Source organism: Gadus morhua, chromosome 4, assembly GCF_902167405.1.
Source record: "Gadus morhua chromosome 4, gadMor3.0, whole genome shotgun sequence".
Lineage (NCBI taxonomy): Eukaryota > Metazoa > Chordata > Actinopteri > Gadiformes > Gadidae > Gadus > Gadus morhua.
Window position 1 is genome coordinate 23,007,256 of NC_044051.1, and position 21,776 is coordinate 23,029,031.

The following is a 21,776-nucleotide window of genomic DNA, read 5'->3' on the forward strand; positions in this document are numbered from 1 at the left end:
GAGGACCATACTGTAAAGTACCACCTGACCTATCCAAACACCTGAAGCGCATTTTCAGTATTCCGAATGCCTACGTTCAATTACACTGCGTGTTTGTGTGTGTTTCCTGTTGAATACAATTTCGCGCACTGTTGCTGACATAAGAAATGGGGTCATGAGCCCCTGTCTTCAACGGATAGCCGTTGTCCCCTAACAGCCACCCATCCAAGGGAGGATTCCCCTCGAATATGGCAGGAATGGTCGAGTTTGCCAATATGAAAGAGTCATGGCTTGAGCCAGCGTAATTAGCAAAGACATGATTTATTGTACAATTAGCATCGGCAATGACTTGGATATTAATCAAATGAGTTTCCTACCGGTTTATGTATATGAGTGCGTTTACTGATGGGGCACGTAGCTGCACATGGGTGCAGTCTATAGCACCAATAAGGACGCCAGGGAACCCATACTTGGTCCAAAACTCCTGCTTTGTTCTTTCCTGGCTGTTGGGTGTAACAGGGAATTTTATGTATTCCCCAGCATGTCGGACAAGACCTGACGTAACTGCATGTATAGTTAGTTAGTCCTCTTCGTGCTTGGTAGCACATAAGGTCTTCACCAACGAACGCCAATGCTGCCTGTCTGTTGCCCAATGTTGCACTTGGCCCCAGGACCATCCCAGTTGTTTCATCTCCTTCTCCACAGATCTTCTCCATGTCTCTTTTGGTCGGCCTTGTTTTCTTGTCCCAGGTGGTGTCCATCTCATGGCCATCCTTGGGATAGCGCTTGGGTCCATTCTGCACACATGTCCGATCCACATCCACCTTCTGTTTTTGATAACATTTGACAGGGGTCTCATGTCTGTTCTACTGTAGAGGTCTTCATTTGAGATTGTCCTAGGCCAAAATATTCCCAGTATCCTCCTAAGGCTTCGAGTCTGGAATACGTCTAGCTTGTGGCAGATGGTCAGTGTCACTTTCCATGATTCTGCTCCATACAGGAGAACCCCAAGGACGTTGCTCTTGAATATCCTCAGCTTTGTCTTTATGCTGATCTTTGAAGTCTTCCATATTTTTCTTAGTGCTGCAAACGCTCCCCTAGCCTTATTGATCCTGCCCTGGACATCTGCCCCTGAATCTCCATCTGTTGTTATTTTACTGCCTAAATAGGTGAATTCCTGCACCTCTTCCACGTTCATGTTATTGATGGTGAGCGGCTGGTTGGATTTTGAGTTTATTTTCATGACTTTAGTCTTGTCACTGTTGATATTTAGCCCAATCTGTTTGCCATATATTGCTAAGTCTTCTGTTTTTCCTTGGATTTCCTTTTGGCGATGGGCATAATAAAGCAATATCATCTGCAAAATCAATGTCCTCCAGAGTTTCTGTGAATGTCCACGATATTCCTCTTTTGTTCTTTCCCTTTGTTTCTTTCATAAGCCAGTCTATGCAAAGTGAGAAAAGTAGTGGGGATAGCAAACAGCCTTGCTTGACTCCTGTTTTTATAATGAATTCTTCAGTGAGATTGGATCCACAGATAACTTTGGCACCAAAGTCTCTGTATAGCATCTTGATTATAGAGATGATTTTGTTGGGAATTCCATAATGACAGAATTTTCCACAGTGCTGTTCTGTTGATGCTGTCAAATGATTTAGCAAAGTCAATGAAGTTAATGTAGATGGTTGCCCTCCATTCATTGCTCTGTTCAATTATCTGTCGCAGTGTGAATATATGTTCTGCACAGGATCTTCCCTTTCTGAACCCTGCCTGTTCTTTTCGAAGGTAATGGTCAATTGTGTCACTTAGTCGATTTAGAATGATTCGACTTAGGACTTTACTGGTGACTGGTAGCAACATGATTCCTTTCCAATTGTTGCAATTTGACAGATCTCCCTTTTTCGGTAATTTGACGATGAGGCCCATTTTCCAGGATTGTGGTGTTTCTTCTGAAGTCCAGATGTCCCTGAGAATTTCCGTAAGGGCTAGTGCTGTTTGATGTTCCTCCGCTTTCAGCAATTCTGCCTGGACTCTAGGAATAGACTCTATGTCTATTCCTGGGGCCTTTCCATTCTTCAAACCCTTTATGGCAATCTTTACCTCCTCTACATTTGGTGGCTCCGTTTCTATGTCTAAAAGGTCTACTGCTGGTGTGATGTTTGCCTCAGTTGCTGGGTCATCTCTGTTAAGTACCCTCTGAAAGTGTTCTTTCCAGCCCCTTAATTGGTCTTCCTCTTTTGTCATGGTTTTTCCGTTTGAATCTTTAATTGGATTGTCCGTTGCCTGAAATCTATTTGTAAGTGATTTTAGCTTGTAGAGTGCCCATGTCCTGTTTTGAGGCAGCTGCTTCTGCTTCCTCTGCGATCTTCTCAATATATGCCTTCCTGTCTGCTCTAGCACTCTTTTTTACTTCTTTGTCTAGTGCACTGTATAATGTCTGTAGCTGTGCCTTCTGTCTGTGTGACTTAGTTGTTAGGATTTTCTTCTTCTTTTCTTTTCTCTCATCAATCTTCCTCCATGTTTCGTCTGATATCCAGACCTCCTTTCTTCTCCTTCTAGGTCCTAGCCATTTCTCTCCAGCTTCCAGCAGAGCTTTGTTGAAGTGGTACAGGTCTAGTTCTTGCTGGTTCTGTAAAACTGTAAACCTGTTCTTCACCTGGGTTTGGAAGGATTTCCTCACGTCTGGATCTTTTAGTTTTGCTACATTCATAGCTGGTTCCCGTTGGTCTATTTTCTTGGTCTTTCTGAGTTTTAATCTTATCTTTGCTACGAAGTGTGTGGTCACTGCCAACATCTGCTCCTCGTTTTGCCACTACATCCTGAAGGCTACTTCTCCATCTGTTGTTGATAATTATATGATCGATCTGGTTTCTGGTATTACCATTTGGGGATGTCCAAGTTAGTTTATGGATGTTTTCATGTTCAAAGATTGTTCCTCCTATCACTAGTCTGTTTTCCTGGCATAATGCTGTTAATCTCTCTCCATTGTCATTTATCTCTCCCATACCTTGCTTCCCCATGGTGCTCTCTTTACCCTCATTTTTGGATCCAACCTTTGCATTTAGGACACCCATGATGAGGAGTACATCGTGTGAAGGTGTTTCATCTACTAGTTCTTGCAGTTTATCGTAGAAGATGTCTTTTTCCACTTCCGGCGAGTCCTCTGTGGGTGCATAGCAGACTATGACTGTCAACTTTGCGAATGATGAGTTGTACCTGGCTTTAATTATCCGTTCATTAACGGGCTTCCACTCCAACAGGCATTTATGAACCTGTTTTGTTGTGATGATGGCTACTCCTCTACTATGATGGTCGTCTGTTCTTCCAGAATACATTATCTGGTGCCCTGTTGCTAACTGTCTATTTCCACTACCAGTCCATCTTGTTTCACTCACTCCTATTAATTCTAAATTATAGCTTTCCATCTCCTTTATGACTTGAGCTAGTTTCCCTGTCTGGTAGAGTGTTCGCACATTCCAGCAACCTACTCTAAGTGTTACTTTCGGTTTGAGGATATCCGCCCTCGAGATGCCAGCTTCCAGATGGGTTTGGCTGTCATCTGTCATCAAATCAGTTTCCTGAAGTGCATCTATCCTACTTGCCGCATTTGGTTCATTGGCTAAGATTTCTGTAGCAAGCGTTTTTTTTACATGGCAGGGTTGCTAGCCCTGTGCAAAACCCCCGCCAGGGGGAAGGTGGAGTTGGTTTGTGTCGTGGAAATATCAATCATAACTATAAATATACAATCACATACAAATTATATTAACCTTGTTTATATAATTATTATATTCGAAGGAACTGTATACATTCTCCCTGTAACTTAAGTTAATTCGTATTCAAGTTCCCACTGGAGCCAGTAAGTCTGGTTTTGTGACCAGGCCAATCGACATTTTCCATTTGGTAACTCTTCATTGGAGTAAGGGACCCCTTGGAGAAGGAAACTACGATCCAGGCAACGCTTCTTCAACTGTCTTCCAGCCCCACCGAAAATCCAAAATGCTCCGTGCAGGTAGGACAAAACCATTTTGAATTTCTTGTAGATTCTGGTGCTACAGTATCAGCTATTAACAAAACTGGTATTTTACAAGAAAGTAACCAAACATTGAAAACGGTTGGTATTGCTGGCATTGCGATGAGTGAAACAATATCAAAACCGGTTCCTACTATTGTATCACATGTCCCGTTGGAACAGAAGTTTTTAATCTCTCCCTCCTCTCCTGTTAATTTAATGGGACGAGATATGTTGTGTAAACTAAATGCAGTAATCTTTTGCACCCCGGATGGTTTGTTTATGCGAACACCCGATGATAAGTTGATTCAGGCTTCCCAATTGTTAACGCACACCGAAGTAACTACTGCTTACTTGTGGAGATTGTTAGGAAAACCTAGTGTTGAAATCTGCAGTATCGAAAACATTCAAAGTTTGTCTAAGACGTCCCCATATCTCGCCGTTGGTCTAACGCAGATGTTGCCTTTTGAAACCTTTCATTGTAATGCTACATTGTTTAACGACGTCGTACCAATAGAATATCAACAGAAGACGTGCTTGTTTCTAAATCACGCTGATGCATTTAATCCTATCAAACAACTATACATTGGTCCGGCCGGTTGTGCTGCAGTTGTGTCTCTCACAAAAAAACAATTTTCTCTCCTTCACGACGATACAGTACCACACATCATACTAGCTATTTCACCAACACATACACCCCAAGAATTAGAAAACATGATTAAAACCCTACACAACACAGAACCCATTAGTTCATCAACGACCTCTACAGGTATACTGCACACACTACAGTCTGACGGTTGGAGACTAGATTTGAAAACCCCGTTGTTTGCGAATTCGAGTTGTACATTCGAAAAACACTCTCCAGCACCGTCTCCTGATTACAGTCCACCCCAGAGTTTATCCCAGGTACCATCTAAACTATGGGCCATGCATAAAAATCATGCAGGATTTGTAACCTCTTCACCACCTCTTAAAGTTACATTAAAGTCAGATGCTACTTTGCCTTGTATTCGACAGTATCGTTTGTCCCCCGAAGCATTAGATGGGATTCAGCCAGTAATTACTTCTCTTTTATCTCAAGGTATTCTAAAGGAAACTACTAGTCCTTGTAACATAGATAGATAGATAGATAGATAGATATATACTTTATTAATCCCGGGGGAAATTCAAGTATCCAGTAGCAGCCGAAAACACACTTAAAAAACAGTGCAGATGGATGTGCAAAAATACAGATATAAATAAATATAAATAAATAAATAAATAAAATGTCCATTGTTGTTATCTATTGTCCTCCCTGCCTTTACTGGGAGCTGTTGTACAGTCTGATGGCCAGGGGGACGAAAGAGTTTTTGAGTCTATTAGTGGAGCTGGACTGGGACAGCAGTCGGCCACTGAAAACACTCCTCTGCCTGGTGAAGGTGTCATGCAGAGGGTGGTGGGTGTTGTCCAGGATGGACAGCAGTTTGTCAAGGGTCCTTCTCTCTGCCACTGTCACCAGAGAGTCCAGCTCTGTTCCCACTACTGAGCCAGCACTCCTCACCAGTCTGTCCATTCGACCAGCGTCTCTCCTCCTGCTGCTTCCTCCCCAGCAAACCACAGCATAAAAGAGCACGCTGGCCACCACAGACTGGTAAAACATCTGCAGTAGTTTTTTGCAGATGTTGAAAGACCCCAGCCTTCTCAGGAAGTACAGACGGCTCTGCCCTTTCCTGTATAAAGCTTCCATATTTGCTGTCCAGTCCAGCTTTTCGTCCAGCTGCAGTCCCAGATATTTATAGGTCCTGACCACCTCCACATCGACCCCCTCGATGGACACGGGTAGGAGATGTGGTTTCTTCCTTCTGAAGTCCACCACCATCTCCTTGGTCTTGGAGGAGTTCAGCTGCAGATGGTTGGACCTGCACCACCTCACAAAGTCCTCAACCAGGCTCCTGTACTCCCCCTCCCTTCCATCCTTGATACAGCCAACTATCGCAGTGTCGTCTGAGTATTTCTGCACATGGCAGAGCCCAGAGTTATGCTGGAAGTCGGATGTATACAAGGTGAAGAGGACGGGAGAGAGCACGGTGCCTTGTGGTGCTCCGGTGCTGCTGACCACAGTGTCTGACGTGCAGCCCTTCAGTCACAACACACACATACACACCCATAACACACCCATATTGCCCCTCCCGAAGCCAGGGAGACCAGATGAATGGAGATTTGTACAAGATTTGAGAGCAGTTAACAATTGCGTTGTTCCTATCACACCCATAGTACCAGACACACATACAATACTGTCATCAATCCCTTCAGATTCCACACATTACACAGTAATTGATCTGTGCTCAGCGTTTTTCTCTATTCCAGTCCATCCAGACAGCCAGTACTTGTTTGCATTTACATACAAAAGGAAACAATACACATGGACCAGAATGCCACAAGGATACACTGAAAGCCCCACTATTTATGCTGCAGCAGTAGTAGTTAATACTTACCACCACTTGGGCATGTTTATGAAAATATCAACTTCCGGTTGGGGGGAGGGGGGGTGGTGGGGTGTTTATGACAGCACTTCCGGTTGGTGTTGTTATATCAATGACTTATTGCTATGCTGTGTATTTTAATATAGGGGTCTACGTTCTCCTCTCCTTATGGGTCGGCTAGAGTGCGAGCCTGCTAGGTGTAGTGTGAAGCGTTTTAATGGCATGCCTCTTCCTCTCTTTTAGTGTGTTAGTGTTAGTGTTTAGTGTTTCAGGCAATGTTTATGTGTATGGTGTTGTTCTATGCCCCTCTGGCTAGCGTCGCCAATAGCCGGAGGGTTACATGTTTACATCTGGTAGACAACCACATCCTCCATAAGCCAGCCTAAGTGAATTTGTGTGTGTGTGTGTATGGGTGTGGGTGTGGGTGTGGGTGTGTGTGTGTGAGGTGTTCACCATAAGAGGGTCCGTTTGTGGATCACTTAGACAACATATTAGGAGTTACGACTCCTAATGGGGTATGGTGTTGTTCTATGCCCCCTCTGGCTAACGTCGCCAATAGCCGGAGGGTTACATGTTTACATCTGGTAGACAACCATAAGCCATCCTAAGTGAATTTGTGTGTGTGTGTGTGTGTGTGTGTGTGTGTGTGTGTGTGTGTGTGTGTGTGTGTGTGTGTGTGTGTGTGTGTGTGTGTTTTGATATAATAAAGCGTTGAATATTATTATATGTAACCTCTTAATACACATATATATATATATATATATATATATATATATATATATATATATATATATATATATAGTGGGCGTCGTATTATAGGGATGAGAATACGGTAAACAAGCCCATAATCTCCTGTATAGTAATATGCTATATATATATACATATAAATAAAGCATATCAGGGTTAAAAAGTGGTGTTCACCATAGGAGGGTTTGTTTGTGGATCACTTAGAAAACATATTAGGAGTTATCATGATACTATTATCTGATGTTCTAATAATTTCATTTATTATAAGGGGGTCTACGTTCTCCTCTCCTTATGGAGTCAACTAGAGTGTGAACCTGCTAGGGTCGTGTGAGGCGTTTTAATGGGATGCCTCATCCTCTATTTGCATGTGTTGTCTTAAGGCACTTAAGACACAGCTTTCAGGCAATGTTTATGTGTATGGTGTTGTTCTATGCCCCTCTGGCTAGCGTCGCCAACAGCCGGAGGGTTACATGTTTACATCTGGTAGACAACCATAAGCCATCCTAGGTGAAAGTGTGTGTGTGTGTGTGTGTGGGTGTGTGTTTTGATATAATAAAGTGTTGAATATTATTATATGTAGCCTCTTAATACATACCTATATATATATATATATATATATATATATATATATATAGTGGTCGTCTTATTATAGGGATGGGAATACGGTAAACAACCCCATAATCTCCTGTATAGTAATATGCTATATATATATACATATAAATAAGCATATCAGGGTTAAAAAGAGGTGTTCACCATATGAGGGTCCGTTTGTGGATCACGTAGACAACATATTAGGAGTTATCATGATACTATTAAAGGATGTTCTATTAATTGCGTTTATTATAAGATATATGTATTAACCTACGTATCATTAGTAGATAGTCTATTGTGTGAATGAGTAGGCGTAGGCCAATGGTATCTAGGCATGCGCACTAACGGCATGTCTATTGGTCAGGAGGTCATAACACTGGGGGGGTAGGTGTGTCGGGTATTCTGTGGATCACCTATAGGGGATACATATCGAACCAGTGCAGAATGAAGATAACCCTGATCCTCCAAACACCCTGATCCTCCAAACACCCTGATCCTCCAAACGTCTGAGCGCTAGGCTAAGCTAGTAGACTCGTCATAGCGGCTGCAGAAGAAAGGAGAAGAAAGAAAAACAGCTACTACAACCTGCACAACTATGCCTACTGACTGTAAGTATTCATATGAGTGTAATTAGGGGTCCAAGCCAACAGGTTGGATCCCTATTGTTTTTGTAAGGATTATTATTATTATTATTATTATTATTCCAGCACTAAAAGTGTGCCCACACCCCAAGCCGTAAATGGTGCGGACACGCGAATTGCATGACTAGATCCAGGTCTGTGATGTGTACGCAGACGACAAAATCCAGACACGCCGGCCACTAGGTGGCGCTATACCAAGGAATACGCGTTTGGGGCTATAACTCCCACACCGAACCTTCCACAGTCAAAAACTTGTACGCACATATTCACTGGAGTCTGCTGCATCTTTTGGCATAGGCCACGCCCATTTGCGTCTACAATTTTTTTTCGCAAAATCGCGAAAACCGCAAAACTGTTTTTTCCCTACTCCTCCCACATTTCTCGACCAATCAACACCAAACTTTGCACACGACATCTTCAGACGCACACGAAAAGAAAAACTCAAACACTTTTTGATCCGACCTTCGATTACGAAACGGTAGCATTTTGAATATTTGTTTATTAGCTACGTTTTACGTCGAAACGCAAAAATTCAAAAAATACGAAAATTACACATCGGATCAAGTCCAAATTTTAGACACATGTCGGTGCTACCCTTAATGGCGTTCAATAAAGAATTCGGAATGTTTCGCCATTAGGGGGCGCAATAAACGAGGAAATTGTATATCTTCTAATTGGCCAAAGGAATGTTCTTCAAACTCAAGGGAAACCATCAAGGGGCAAACCCGAGTCTATATAGAAAATATGGCCAAGAATCATTAATGTGGGCGGGATTTATTTGGCAAAGGAAAATTGTCTTTGGAAAATTGCAAATTTCGCCACAGGGCGGCGCCAAAAAACGACGACATTGTCGATCTCCTATTTGGCCAATGGAATGTTCTGAAAACGCGTTTTAGGCTATAACTCCCACACCGAAGCTCCCACAGTCAAAACCTTTATATCCACATGATGTTCACGGTAGCGTTTTAAATACTTGCTTCGCGTTGTGCCGGCGAAATGCACATTTCTTGTCGCGTTGTGCCGGCGAAATGCACACTTCTTGGACCCCTGCATAACTGCTTGCAGTTCTAGTATGTTATTATTATTATATCATGACTATGACCATGTGTATACGCGGCCCATATCTGATTGATACATAGTTTTTCCGTAGTGATTTCTGACGTCGGCTATGAGAGCGTGAAAAGGCATCAGGTTCCACGCGCACATAAGATGATTTTATAGCAACGTATAATATATAGATCCCTCACACTCTCTATCATTATTATTATTATCGGCTATAAATGTATGCACATAGAATAACCGCTAAATCGTATGTTTCTGTCGTGTAGCAGGTGCTGATATTCGGTTGAATAATCAAAGATCGATACTCGGTGATCGGACCAATGTGGGGTCCAGCAGTAGTTATGGTGAGTTATTAGTACACACGCTATTATCATACATGTATTACATCTATTTTATTGGGCATTTAATAATGAATAAAAAAAATAAAAATAAATAAATAAAGACCATCCAACCCTAACCCCTGTATACTTTTGTCTTTTCTGTTTTTTAATGGTTTACGTATAGTGCCTATCGTGGATGGTGTGAAACAGTGGACCCCTGGATCAAACCGTCTAACCAAGAAAAATAACAAAAGACCCCATCTAGGACCGGCTCTACCTCTACCCAGCTCTCCGCTAGCAGTGGTGCAACAGCAGATCCCGTATAAAAAGGGACGCAAGGACACCGCACATAGTGTTTTAACTCCAGAGAATCTTAACTTGGTTCTCCATGCTGTTATAAACCCTGAAATCGCCCGCCAAGGGGGTGGATGGTCTGAGTCCAAACAGCCGTTGATTGAGACATCAGTTGTACCTGTGTCTGAGCCGCCTGCAGAGACCGTTACTGTACAGCCGGATGGAGGCATTCAGCATGGTAGGAAATTAAAGAAAAATTGTATATGCTATAGATGGGGGGATGAACATGATGGGGTGTGATATTGATTATGTCGATTTCTTTTTTTCTATTACAAACAGTCCTTGGAGACCCTCAGGATGCACCACTACCAGAACTGACCGATGAGGATCTCGAGGGTCTTACCGACGTTCCGTTGTGGCCCTCAGCGCTGTTGGAACAGCTCGACTTCACTCCCGCTCATTGGATAGACCCTCCAGCTACTTCCGTAGTGGGTACCACCAGGGCAGAGCCTGTAAACCATCAGCCTGCAGCCCCCGCCTCTGGATCACGACCCATCCTCATCCAGGCCTCTATCCACAATCCACCAGGCACTGTGAGTCGTCCCACCGCCATCGGAGCAGTGGCTAGGCTGCTACCCGACGGCTCAGCGGCTGCTGCTGAATACATTGCGGGTGGTCCATGTACCAACTGTTGTAAGGCTTGTGTTGGTAAATTAACCTTGGTAACTAAAGCAGTTGATGTAAACTCCTTAACCATTGGTCGTCAGTGTAAACTGGGTGCATTGTCTGTGAAACGTATTGACAGCAGATTTCAGACTATCGAAGAGCAAACTAAGCAGTCACTCGAGACCCTCGGGGAAATCAAGGACGAGCTAGTGCGTTACGGTCTGGCTATAGAATCAATACAGCAGCAGATTTTGGTTGTCGAGGCAGCAGTGCGTGTTAACACTCTGGCTTTGGATAGTGGGCTTCTGATATCTAATATGGCGCGGAAAATTTGGCTAATTGAAACTAGGGCGCAGGATAACATCAGGGCCTACAAGGCCATGTCTGCCCAGATGACTATCATGAATGATGCTCTGGATATGCTTACGATGAATCGTTAGTATTTGATTTGTGGTTTTGGGGTGTTCTTTTTATTTTTATTTTATTTATTTTTTTCTTTTCGTTTATTATGTGGAGAGGGTATTTTTTTGTTTTAAACTGAACGTAATAAAACGTTTTTCTTTTAATATCTGACTAATTCACTTTTTTATCTATTGGCATAAAAACTATAGCTGAACACAATGCATAAAGCTATTAGCCCCAGAAAAAGGAAATTCAAATCTGTAGACGGTAATCCCAAGAGACGGCGTAGATCTGATAGCGGGGGTAGCATTATGGATGTAGATCTTGAAGAGATGGCTATGAGGTATGATGCAACCGGCGATGCGTCCCATCTGCTGTCTGTAGGACGCGTGGGGGGTGGGGGGATGAGTGCTGAAGGTGGTTTAGACATGCGGGAAATACGTACTGACATAGCTAGAACTAGACGTGTGTTAATTGATGCTGATGCATGGGGGGGTAGAATGACGGATGCACTAGACAGGGCTGCTATGATAAATGTTTCGAACGATCCATGTGTGGGGTTAGATGTCCCCGGGGCTTTAGACACACGGGATGTGTTGTATGCGGCGGCATACACCAGAGATGTGAAATCCCTTGAAAATTTTCAAGGGATATACTTCTCAGATCAATGGTCTGTCTAACCTCAAAACCGTTAAAGCGGGGAAATAATCTAGTATGCAACTCGTCATCATCATCACCCGCCGCCATAGGCGCAGCAGGTGTACCATCAACGTCAACAACACCACCACCACCACCACCACCACCACCGCCACCGTCCTGTATATTCGACTCTATAGCGTCACCAGTCCTACCCCCTGCAGCCGCCGGGGGTTCCTGAAAACCCTCACCATCCCCTTCGTCACGTTGCGACACATGCATTACATCCATTGGTGATGTAATGTCTATCTGCTCGGCTATGTCTAGCCTCTCTTGTACACTATCCAGCCACCCATCGACAGTGTTAAGTACATCTCTGGTGTATGCCGCCGCATACAACACATCCCGTGTGTCTAAACCCCCGGGGACATCTAACCCCACACATGGATCGTTCGAAACATTTATCATAGCAGCCCTGTCTAGTGTATCCGTCATTCTACCCCCCCATGCATCAGCATCAATTAACACACGTCTAGTTCTAGCTATGTCAGTACGTATTTCCCGCATGTCTAAACCACCTTCAGCACTCATCCCCCCACCCCCCACGCGTCCTACAGACAGCAGATGGGACGCATCGCCGGTTGCATCATACCTCATAGCCATCTCTTCAAGATCTACATCCATAATGCTACCCCCGCTATCAGATCTACGCCGTCTCTTGGGATTACCGTCTACAGATTTGAATTTCCTTTTTCTGGGGCTAATAGCTTTATGCATTGTGTTCAGCTATAGTTTTTATGCCAATAGATAAAAAAGTGAATTAGTCAGATATTAAAAGAAAAAAGTTTTATTACGTTCAGTTTAAAACAAAAAAATATCCTCTCCACATAATAAACGAAAAGAAAAAAATAAATAAAATAAAAATAAAAAGAACACCCCGAAACCACAAATCAAATACTAACGATTCATCGTAAGCATATCCAGAGCATCATTCATGATAGTCATCTGGGCAGACATGGCCTTGTAGGCCCTGATGTTATCCTGCGCCGTAGTTTCAATTAGCCAAATTTTCCGCGCCATATTAGATATCAGAAGCCCACTATCCAAAGCCAGAGTGTTAACACGCACTGCTGCCTCGACAACCAAAATCTGCTGCTGTATTGATTCTATAGCCAGACCGTAACGCACTAGCTCGTCCTTGATTTCCCCGAGGGTCTCGAGTGACTGCTTAGTTTGCTCTTCGATAGTCTGAAATCTGCTGTCAATACGTTTCACAGACAATGCACCCAGTTTACACTGACGACCAATGGTTAAGGAGTTTACATCAACTGCTTTAGTTACCAAGGTTAATTTACCAACACAAGCCTTACAACAGTTGGTAAGTGGACCACCCGCTATGTATTCAGCAGCAGCCGCTGAGCCGTCGGGTAGCAGCGTAGCCACTGCTCCGATGGCGGTGGGACGACTCACAGTGCCTGGTGGATTGTGGATAGAGGCCTGGATGAGGATGGGTCGTGATCCAGAGGCGGGGGCTGCAGGCTGATGGTTTACAGGCTCTGCCCTGGTGGTACCCACTACGGAAGTAGCTGGAGGGTCTATCCAATGAGCGGGAGTGAAGTCGAGCTGTTCCAACAGCGCTGAGGGCCACAACGGAACGTCGGTAAGACCCTCGAGATCCTCATCGGTCAGTTCTGGTAGTGGTGCATCCTGAGGGTCTCCAAGGACTGTTTGTAATAGAAAAAAAGAAATCGACATAATCAATATCACACCCCATCATGTTCATCCCCCCATCTATAGCATATACAATTTTTCTTTAATTTCCTACCATGCTGAATGCCTCCATCCGGCTGTACAGTAACGGTCTCTGCAGGCGGCTCAGACACAGGTACAACTGATGTCTCAATCAACGGCTGTTTGGACTCAGACCATCCACCCCCTTGGCGGGCGATTTCAGGGTTTATAACAGCATGGAGAACCAAGTTAAGATTCTCTGGAGTTAAAACACTATGTGCGGTGTCCTTGCGTCCCTTTTTATACGGGATCTGCTGTTGCACCACTGCTAGCGGAGAGCTGGGTAGAGGTAGAGCCGTTCCTAGATGGGGTCTTTTGTTATTTTTCTTGGTTAGACGGTTTGATCCAGGGGTCCACTGTTTCACACCATCCACGATAGGTACTATACGTAAACCATTAAAAAACAGAAAAGACAAAAGTATACAGGGGTTAGGGTTGGATGGTCTTTATTTATTTTTTATTTATTTTTTTATTCATTATTAAATGCCCAATAAAATAGATGTAATACATGTATGATAATAGCGTGTGTACTAATAACTCGCCATAACTACTGCTGGCCCCCACATTGGTCCGATCACCGAGTATCGATCTTTGATTATTCAACCGAATATCAGCACCTGCTACACGACAGAAACATACGAATTAGCGGTTATTCTATGTGCATATATTTATAGCCGATAATAATAATAATGATAGAGAGTGTGAGGGATCTATATATTATACGTTGCTATAAAATCATCTTACGTGCGCGTGGAACCTGATGCCTTTTCACGCTCTCATAGCCGACGTCAGAAATCACTACGGAAAAACTATGTATCAATCAGATATGGGCCGCGTATACACATGGTCATAGTCATGATATAATAATAATAATAACATATTACACTCATATGAATACTTACAGTCAGTAGGCATAGTTGTGCAGGTTGTAGTAGCTGTTTTTCTTTCTTCTCCTTTCTTCTGCAGCCGCTATGACGAGTCTACTAGCTTAGCCTAGCGCTCAGACGTTTGGAGGATCAGGGTGTTTGGAGGATCAGGGTGTTTGGAGGATCAGGGTTATCTTCATTCTGCACTGGTTCGATATATATCCCCTATAGGTGATCCACAGAATACCCGACACACCTACCCCCCCCAGTGTTATGACCTCCTGACCAATAGACACGCCGTTAGTGCGCATGCCTAGATACCATTGGCCTACGCCTACTCATTCACACAATAGACTATCTACTAATGATACGTAGGTTAATACATATATCTTATAATAAACGCAATTAATAGAACATCCTTTAATAGTATCATGATAACTCCTAATATGTTGTCTACGTGATCCACAAACGGACCCTCATATGGTGAACACCTCTTTTTAACCCTGATATGCTTATTTATATGTATATATATATAGCATATTACTATACAGGAGATTATGGGGTTGTTTACCGTATTCCCATCCCTATAATACGACGACCACTATATATATATATATATATATATATATATATAGGTATGTATTAAGAGGCTACATATAATAATATTCAACACTTTATTATATCAAAACACACACCCACACACACACACACACACACACACACACACACACACACACACACACACACACTTTCACCTAGGATGGCTTATGGTTGTCTACCAGATGTAAACATGTAACCCTCCGGCTGTTGGCGACGCTAGCCAGAGGGGCATAGAACAACACCATACACATAAACATTGCCTGAAAGCTGTGTCTTAAGTGCCTTAAGTGCCTTAAGACAACACATGCAAATAGAGGATGAGGCATCCCATTAAAACGCCTCACACGACCCTAGCAGGTTCACACTCTAGTTGACTCCATAAGGAGAGGAGAACGTAGACCCCCTTATAATAAATGAAATTATTAGAACATCAGATAATAGTATCATGATAACTCCTAATATGTTTTCTAAGTGATCCACAAACAAACCCTCCTATGGTGAACACCACTTTTTAACCCTGATATGCTTTATTTATATGTATATATATATAGCATATTACTATACAGGAGATTATGGGCTTGTTTACCGTATTCTCATCCCTATAATACGACGCCCACTATATATATATATATATATATATATATATATATATATATATATATATGTGTGTATTAAGAGGTTACATATAATAATATTCAACGCTTTATTATATCAAAACACACACACACACACACACACACACACACACACACACACACACACACACACACACACACACACACACACACACACACACACACACAAATTCACTTAGGATGGCTTATGGTTGTCTACCAGATGTAAACATGTAACCCTCCGGCTATTGGCAACGTTAGCCAGAGGGGGCATAGAACAACACCATACCCCATTAGGAGTCGTAACTCCTAATATGTTGTCTAAGTGATCCACAAACGGACCCTCTTATGGTGAACACCTCACACACACACACACACACGCACGCACGCACACACACACACACACACACACACACACACACACACACACACACACACACACACACACACACCCACACCCACACACACACACACACAAATTCACTTAGGCTGGCTTATGGAGGATGTGGTTGTCTACCAGATGTAAACATGTAACCCTCCGGCTATTGGCGACGCTAGCCAGAGGGGCATAGAACAACACCATACACATAAACATTGCCTGAAACACTAAACACTAACACTAACACACTAAAAGAGAGGAAGAGGCATGCCATTAAAACGCTTCACACTACACCTAGCAGGCTCGCACTCTAGCCGACCCATAAGGAGAGGAGAACGTAGACCCCTATATTAAAATACACAGCATAGCAATAAGTCATTGATATAACAACACCAACCGGAAGTGCTGTCATAAACACCCCACCACCCCCCCTCCCCCCAACCGGAAGTTGATATTTTCATAAACATGCCCAAGTGGTGGTAAGTATTAACTACTAGCAGTAAATCGTGATCTAGCTGACTTGCATTTGCTTGGTAACAGCACCCTCATCCAATACGCAGATGATCTACTTCTAGCTTCCCCTTCCAAAGATGTTTGCATTAAGGACACTCTTCTTTTACTCACACATCTAGCAAACAAAGGACACCGTGCAAGCCTCTCCAAAATGCAGTACTGTCAAGAACGTGTACAGTATTTAGGTCATGTACTTCATAACGGCACTCGCCAACTTTCTCAAGGTAGAATAACAACTCTGCTCTCGACTACACGCCCCTCAGACTAAGGCCCAATCCCATTTCTAGCCCTTACCCCTTCCCCTTACCCCTCCCCCTTACCCCTTCCCCTTGCCCCTCAATACAGAGGGGTAAAACGCTCCCCTAAGAAATGGGACGCCCCTCCATTACGTGGCTTCATCGTCGCTGACTGCTATGTCAACAGAAGCCACGAGTAGGCATGTTTCAGATCAAGCATACGTTGCGTTGCGTTGCCTCACATAACATAATGAATTAGTGGATAAAAACGTCAGAAATGCTGGCGTTAACTTCCCTATGTGATGCGACGCGTCACATGGCTTTAAAAACTCGCTGGATCTCCATTGTAACTCTGTCCGTCTGCTTTTCTGTGCATATGCTCTTTCAAATAAATGCAGACATAAGACACTCCCCTCAACATATCAAAACATTTCCATAGGATAGGATAGGATTTTATTTGTTGTCATTGCACATACACACAGGTATACACAGGTACACACAGGTGCAACCCCAAACCACTCCCCAGGGAAACAAAAGGCATGCCACAGGGAACAACGAAACCAACTTACTTAGGAACCAATATTTGGTGGAGTTCACATAAAAAAAGGTATGAACAATGATAAAAAATAAAACAAAATCAAATTAAATTTAGCTCGGCCACACACACACACACACACACACACACACACACACACACACACACACACACACACACACACACACACACACACACACACACACACACCAAAATACTAAATTACAACAAAAACAATGGTCTCGTTTGGTTGATACATTCATTAGGCAATTGGTATAATGACACAGACATTCAGTGGGCTATTGAGCTCAACACAGAAATACCAAAGTAGAAAACAGACGCAAGAATGAAAAGATTGAACAACGCAAGACTCACTCCCACTGTTTTCTGGCGATCATTTCCGATTTTAGGAACTCATTGTCCCTGGTCCCCCTGAAATTAATGAGCCGTCTGGTCTCCTGTGGTGTCCCTGAGGTAAAGGTGGAAAGGAAATCTTCAGTTTGACAGGCGAGCGACGTAGCCTAGGTGGCAGCTTTACCGATATCAAAGCAGTGCGCCGGTATAATCAACCAAGGAATAGTAGTAGTAAGCATATCCACTGCACACAAATGTTACTTGAAACCTTAACATGTCATGTCAAGGGTTATCGGATATCTATCTCAACAAATAGCGATAGCGGAACACATTAGCATCGGCTTCTAGTGATTCAAAACAAACTTGACTAGTGAATCAAAACAAACTTGACTAGTGATTCAAAACTAACTTCACAATTAAAAAACGCTCGAAAATAGTATTATTACACCAGTCTGCCGTAATTAAAGTGCTGAAAATACTTACATTTGTGCGTGTCCTTCGCTTGAACCATCGCTGCTGTTTGTTTATTTGGCGATTTCGGTTGGCCACTAGAGAGCGCTAAAATCTTGTATAGTTCAACGGTTATTTACCGTTATGTCATGTTTTATATCGAGCTCAGAGATCGCATTGTCCGTGCATGACTTCAAGCTGAATATACAGTCAACTTTACATCATGAGTCCGAATGATAACAACTAGTAAAAATGCATTTTCGGCCGGATTTTCCTCGAAGCCCTCCCTTTGAAATGTGGTCCTGGGATAGCTTCGTTTCAAGCTACGTTTTCGCTTCGTTTCAAGGGCTACGTAGCCTTTTGTCTTCGCCCTACCCCTTAACCAAAATGAGAATTGGGACACCCTTACCCCTTCAAACCAAGGGGGAGGGGTAAGGGGTAGAAATGGGACGCACCCTAAGAAACAAATGATGTCTTTCCTCGGCATGGCTAATTTCTGCAGACAATGGATTTTTGAATATAGAGCAATGGAAGCTGTGTTGAGAAATGCTACTTTAAACGACAAGCCTGTTAACATTGAGTGGTCAGAAGAAATAAATATTGCTTTTGAATCTCTACAAAAAGCTTCAAGTACTGCACCAGCTTTAGGATTGCCTGATTACTCATTACCATTTCACCTATTTGTCTCTGAATGCAACGGTCATGCTAATGGTATTCTGTCCCAGCAACACTGCTCAGGTAAACGCCCAGTAGCATACTACTCCACCTCTTTACCACCAGTTGTTCTCGGCATGCCAGGTTGTCTCCGGACTGTAGCGGCTGCTGCAGTTATGGTTGAAAAGTCTTCACCAATTGTTTTAGATCATGATTGCACAATATATGTTCCACATGCAGTTCAATTATTACTTAATTCCGCAGCGACACAACATTTCACTAATGCACGAAGAACAGGTTATGAAGTGATACTATTAAGCAAACCAAATCTACATTTGAAATGCTCCTCCCCTGTAAACCCAGCAACACTAATGTTTGACTATTATGAAAATGACGCATATGAACATCCTTGTGTTGAAACTGTAGAACAATACACCTAACCACGACCAGATTTGAAACAAACGCCATTAGATAATTGCGATCTAATCTTGTATACTGATGGCTCTTTCTCCAGACTGACAGACACTGATTATAGATCAGGATATGCTGTTGTAACTGATTTTGACATTGTAGAATCAGCGTCACTCCCTCCGGGTACGTCAGCTCAGTTGGCTGAGCTGTATGCATTGACTAGAGCTTGTGTTTTGGCTAAAGGAAAATCTGCTACTATTTACACCGACTCTAGATATGCTTTCGGCGTAGTCCATGATTTTGGTATGCTGTGGAAACATAGAGGATTCATTACCACCTCAGGTAAACCTATCCAACATTGTGCTATGGTAAAACATTTACTAGAATCTATAATGTTCCCATCCGAATTGTCTGTTGTAAAATGTGAAGCGCACACAGGTGGATCTGATTCAGTTTCCCAGGGTAATGCATTAGCAGATTTCGCTGCTAAACAAGCTGCATTGAACCCCTCCATGATGGTCCTACAAGGTCCCAAAACAGTGCAATCTAACTTGTTACCAGTCCCCTCACTTAATGATGTCACTATACTACAAAATAGTGCTGATGGTTGTGAAAAGGCAGTCTGGTCCAAGAATGGTTGTACACCCTCTGAGTCAGGCTTGTGGCTCCACCCTGATGGTAGGATAGTGGCCCCTCGATCCCTTCTCCACTCTCTGTGCCGGCTGGCACACACCCCTTCGCATGTAGGGAAAGGGGGGATGAACCATGTCATTCGATCTCAATGGTTTGCACCAGGACATACCACTGCAACTGAGCAATATTGCAATCGATGCTTAATATGTGCTCAACATGCAAGAGGTAACATTAAACTGGCAAAACATGATCACCTACCTCCTCCATCAGGCCCTTTTGTAAATATGCAAATAGATTTTGTTCACATGCCTCCAAAACAAGGCTACAAGTATATGTTAGTATGCGTAGACATGTTTTCAAAGTGGGTAGAAGTATTCCCCACAAGAAAAGATGATACGTCTACTGTTGTAAAATGTCTAATGAGAGATGTGATTCCCCGATTTGGCCTCCCCCAAAGCATAAATAGTGACAGGGGAACTCATTTCACTGGCCAAATTGTAAAAAAGATGTGTCAAACACTAGGAATAAATTGGCAGCTACATGTTCCTTACCATCCTCAATCATCAGGACAAGTAGAAAGGATGAATGGCACCATTAAATCCAAGTTAGGAAAAACTGTTGATGACACTGGCCTGGCCTGGCCAGATGCACTTCCCTTGGTATTATATACCATAAGAAGTACCCCATGCAGAACAACAGGACTGTCAACCCATGAAGTACTCATGGGCAGAGTTATGTCCACAGGAGTTAGCCCACCTCCAACAACTAGCAGAGCAGCTCTAGTATGGACAGATGAAGCTATCACTGACTACACCATAGCTCTAGCTAAAGTGATAAGACAAAATCATTTGAAAGTCAGTATAAGCCTCCCAATACCATCTGACAGCCCTACCCATGGCTTTCATCCTGGTGATATGATCATGTTAAAGTCACTTAACCCAAATGTTCTCCTCCCCAGATGGCAAGGACCAATCCAGGTGTTACTGACCACGAGGACTGCAGTCAAACTCCAAGGAAAACCAGAATGGATCCATGCAAGCCGATGCCGACCAGCACCTCCGGAAGAGGAAAGCACCAACACCTCGGATGGACCAGCACCTCCGGAAGAGGAAAGCACCAATGCCTCGGATGGACCACCTTTACCCTGATCAACATAATACTCCTGATGAGCCCAGCAGACCAATGCAACGCAACCACCAATAACAACGACCGACTCCCGACCATAGCGGAACCCCAGCTAACCACATCATCACACAACCAGTTTGCAAGCGTACTTGCTGCAGCTCAAACCCACTTCAACACCACCAAGGTCTGTGGAATCAGACCCCACTCTGTATCATCAGGATTACCCTTGATGGCCGTAGCGCTATCCCCATGTGCTACGGCAGCCGCTTTCTACTCCTACTACAAATCAGGTTTGATTCCATTGAACACTCGGACAAACGATTGGAGTTGGATGAAAACAGAATGCCCTAACATCACACAGTATCCCCTAAGAACATACCCATGTGAAACGGTCATTTCAAAGCCCGGCTCCCTGATCCAGTGCACAAACTGCAAGAAACCCCTATCTGTAAAAATAGATGCAATAATGGGCCCCTTCCCATGGTGTGTCCAAACAACAGAAAAAGAAAACAATAATACCAGATACACTTCAATGGGAGATCTGGACCACCCCTACTGCTCAGAGCTGTATAACATGTTTAATTATACCATACCCATTCAACACAAACACAACGCATTAGAAAAAGAGGATCCCCAAGACTTTCCCAAGTTGCCCTGGTGTTCCTATTAACACAAAACTGTACACTGCCTGCACCTCAGGGACTGTATTGGGTTTGCAACAACTCAGCATATGATTTTCTGCCTCCAAAATGGACCGGGAAATGCGCTCTAGCCTCTGTAGTCCAAGCCCTACGCCCAGCCCCTCTGGG

General features: G+C 43.3%; 1 protein-coding gene and 2 long non-coding RNA genes across 3 annotated transcripts; 1 reads left to right on the plus strand and 2 right to left on the minus strand.

Annotated features, from left to right (window-relative positions):
• Window positions 1-7,848: 7,848 nt before the first annotated feature.
• LOC115541695 (uncharacterized) lies at window positions 7,849-12,207 on the plus strand. The gene is made up of 3 exons (XM_030353540.1): window positions 7,849-7,859; window positions 9,931-10,340; window positions 10,442-12,207. Exons 1-3 carry the CDS (start codon window positions 7,849-7,851, stop codon window positions 11,206-11,208), a joined length of 1,188 nt encoding a protein of 395 aa, XP_030209400.1. The 3' UTR covers window positions 11,209-12,207.
• A 459-nt stretch (window positions 12,208-12,666) lies between these two features.
• LOC115542656 (uncharacterized) lies at window positions 12,667-15,369 on the minus strand. The gene is made up of 4 exons (XR_003976596.1): window positions 14,500-15,369; window positions 14,342-14,395; window positions 13,632-14,217; window positions 12,667-13,530 (listed from the first exon to the last, which is right to left on the minus strand). It is a non-coding gene; the product is annotated as an uncharacterized LOC115542656 (long non-coding RNA).
• A 2,220-nt stretch (window positions 15,370-17,589) lies between these two features.
• LOC115542655 (uncharacterized) lies at window positions 17,590-18,594 on the minus strand. The gene is made up of 2 exons (XR_003976595.1): window positions 18,178-18,594; window positions 17,590-17,809 (listed from the first exon to the last, which is right to left on the minus strand). It is a non-coding gene; the product is annotated as an uncharacterized LOC115542655 (long non-coding RNA).
• Window positions 18,595-21,776: the final 3,182 nt, after the last annotated feature.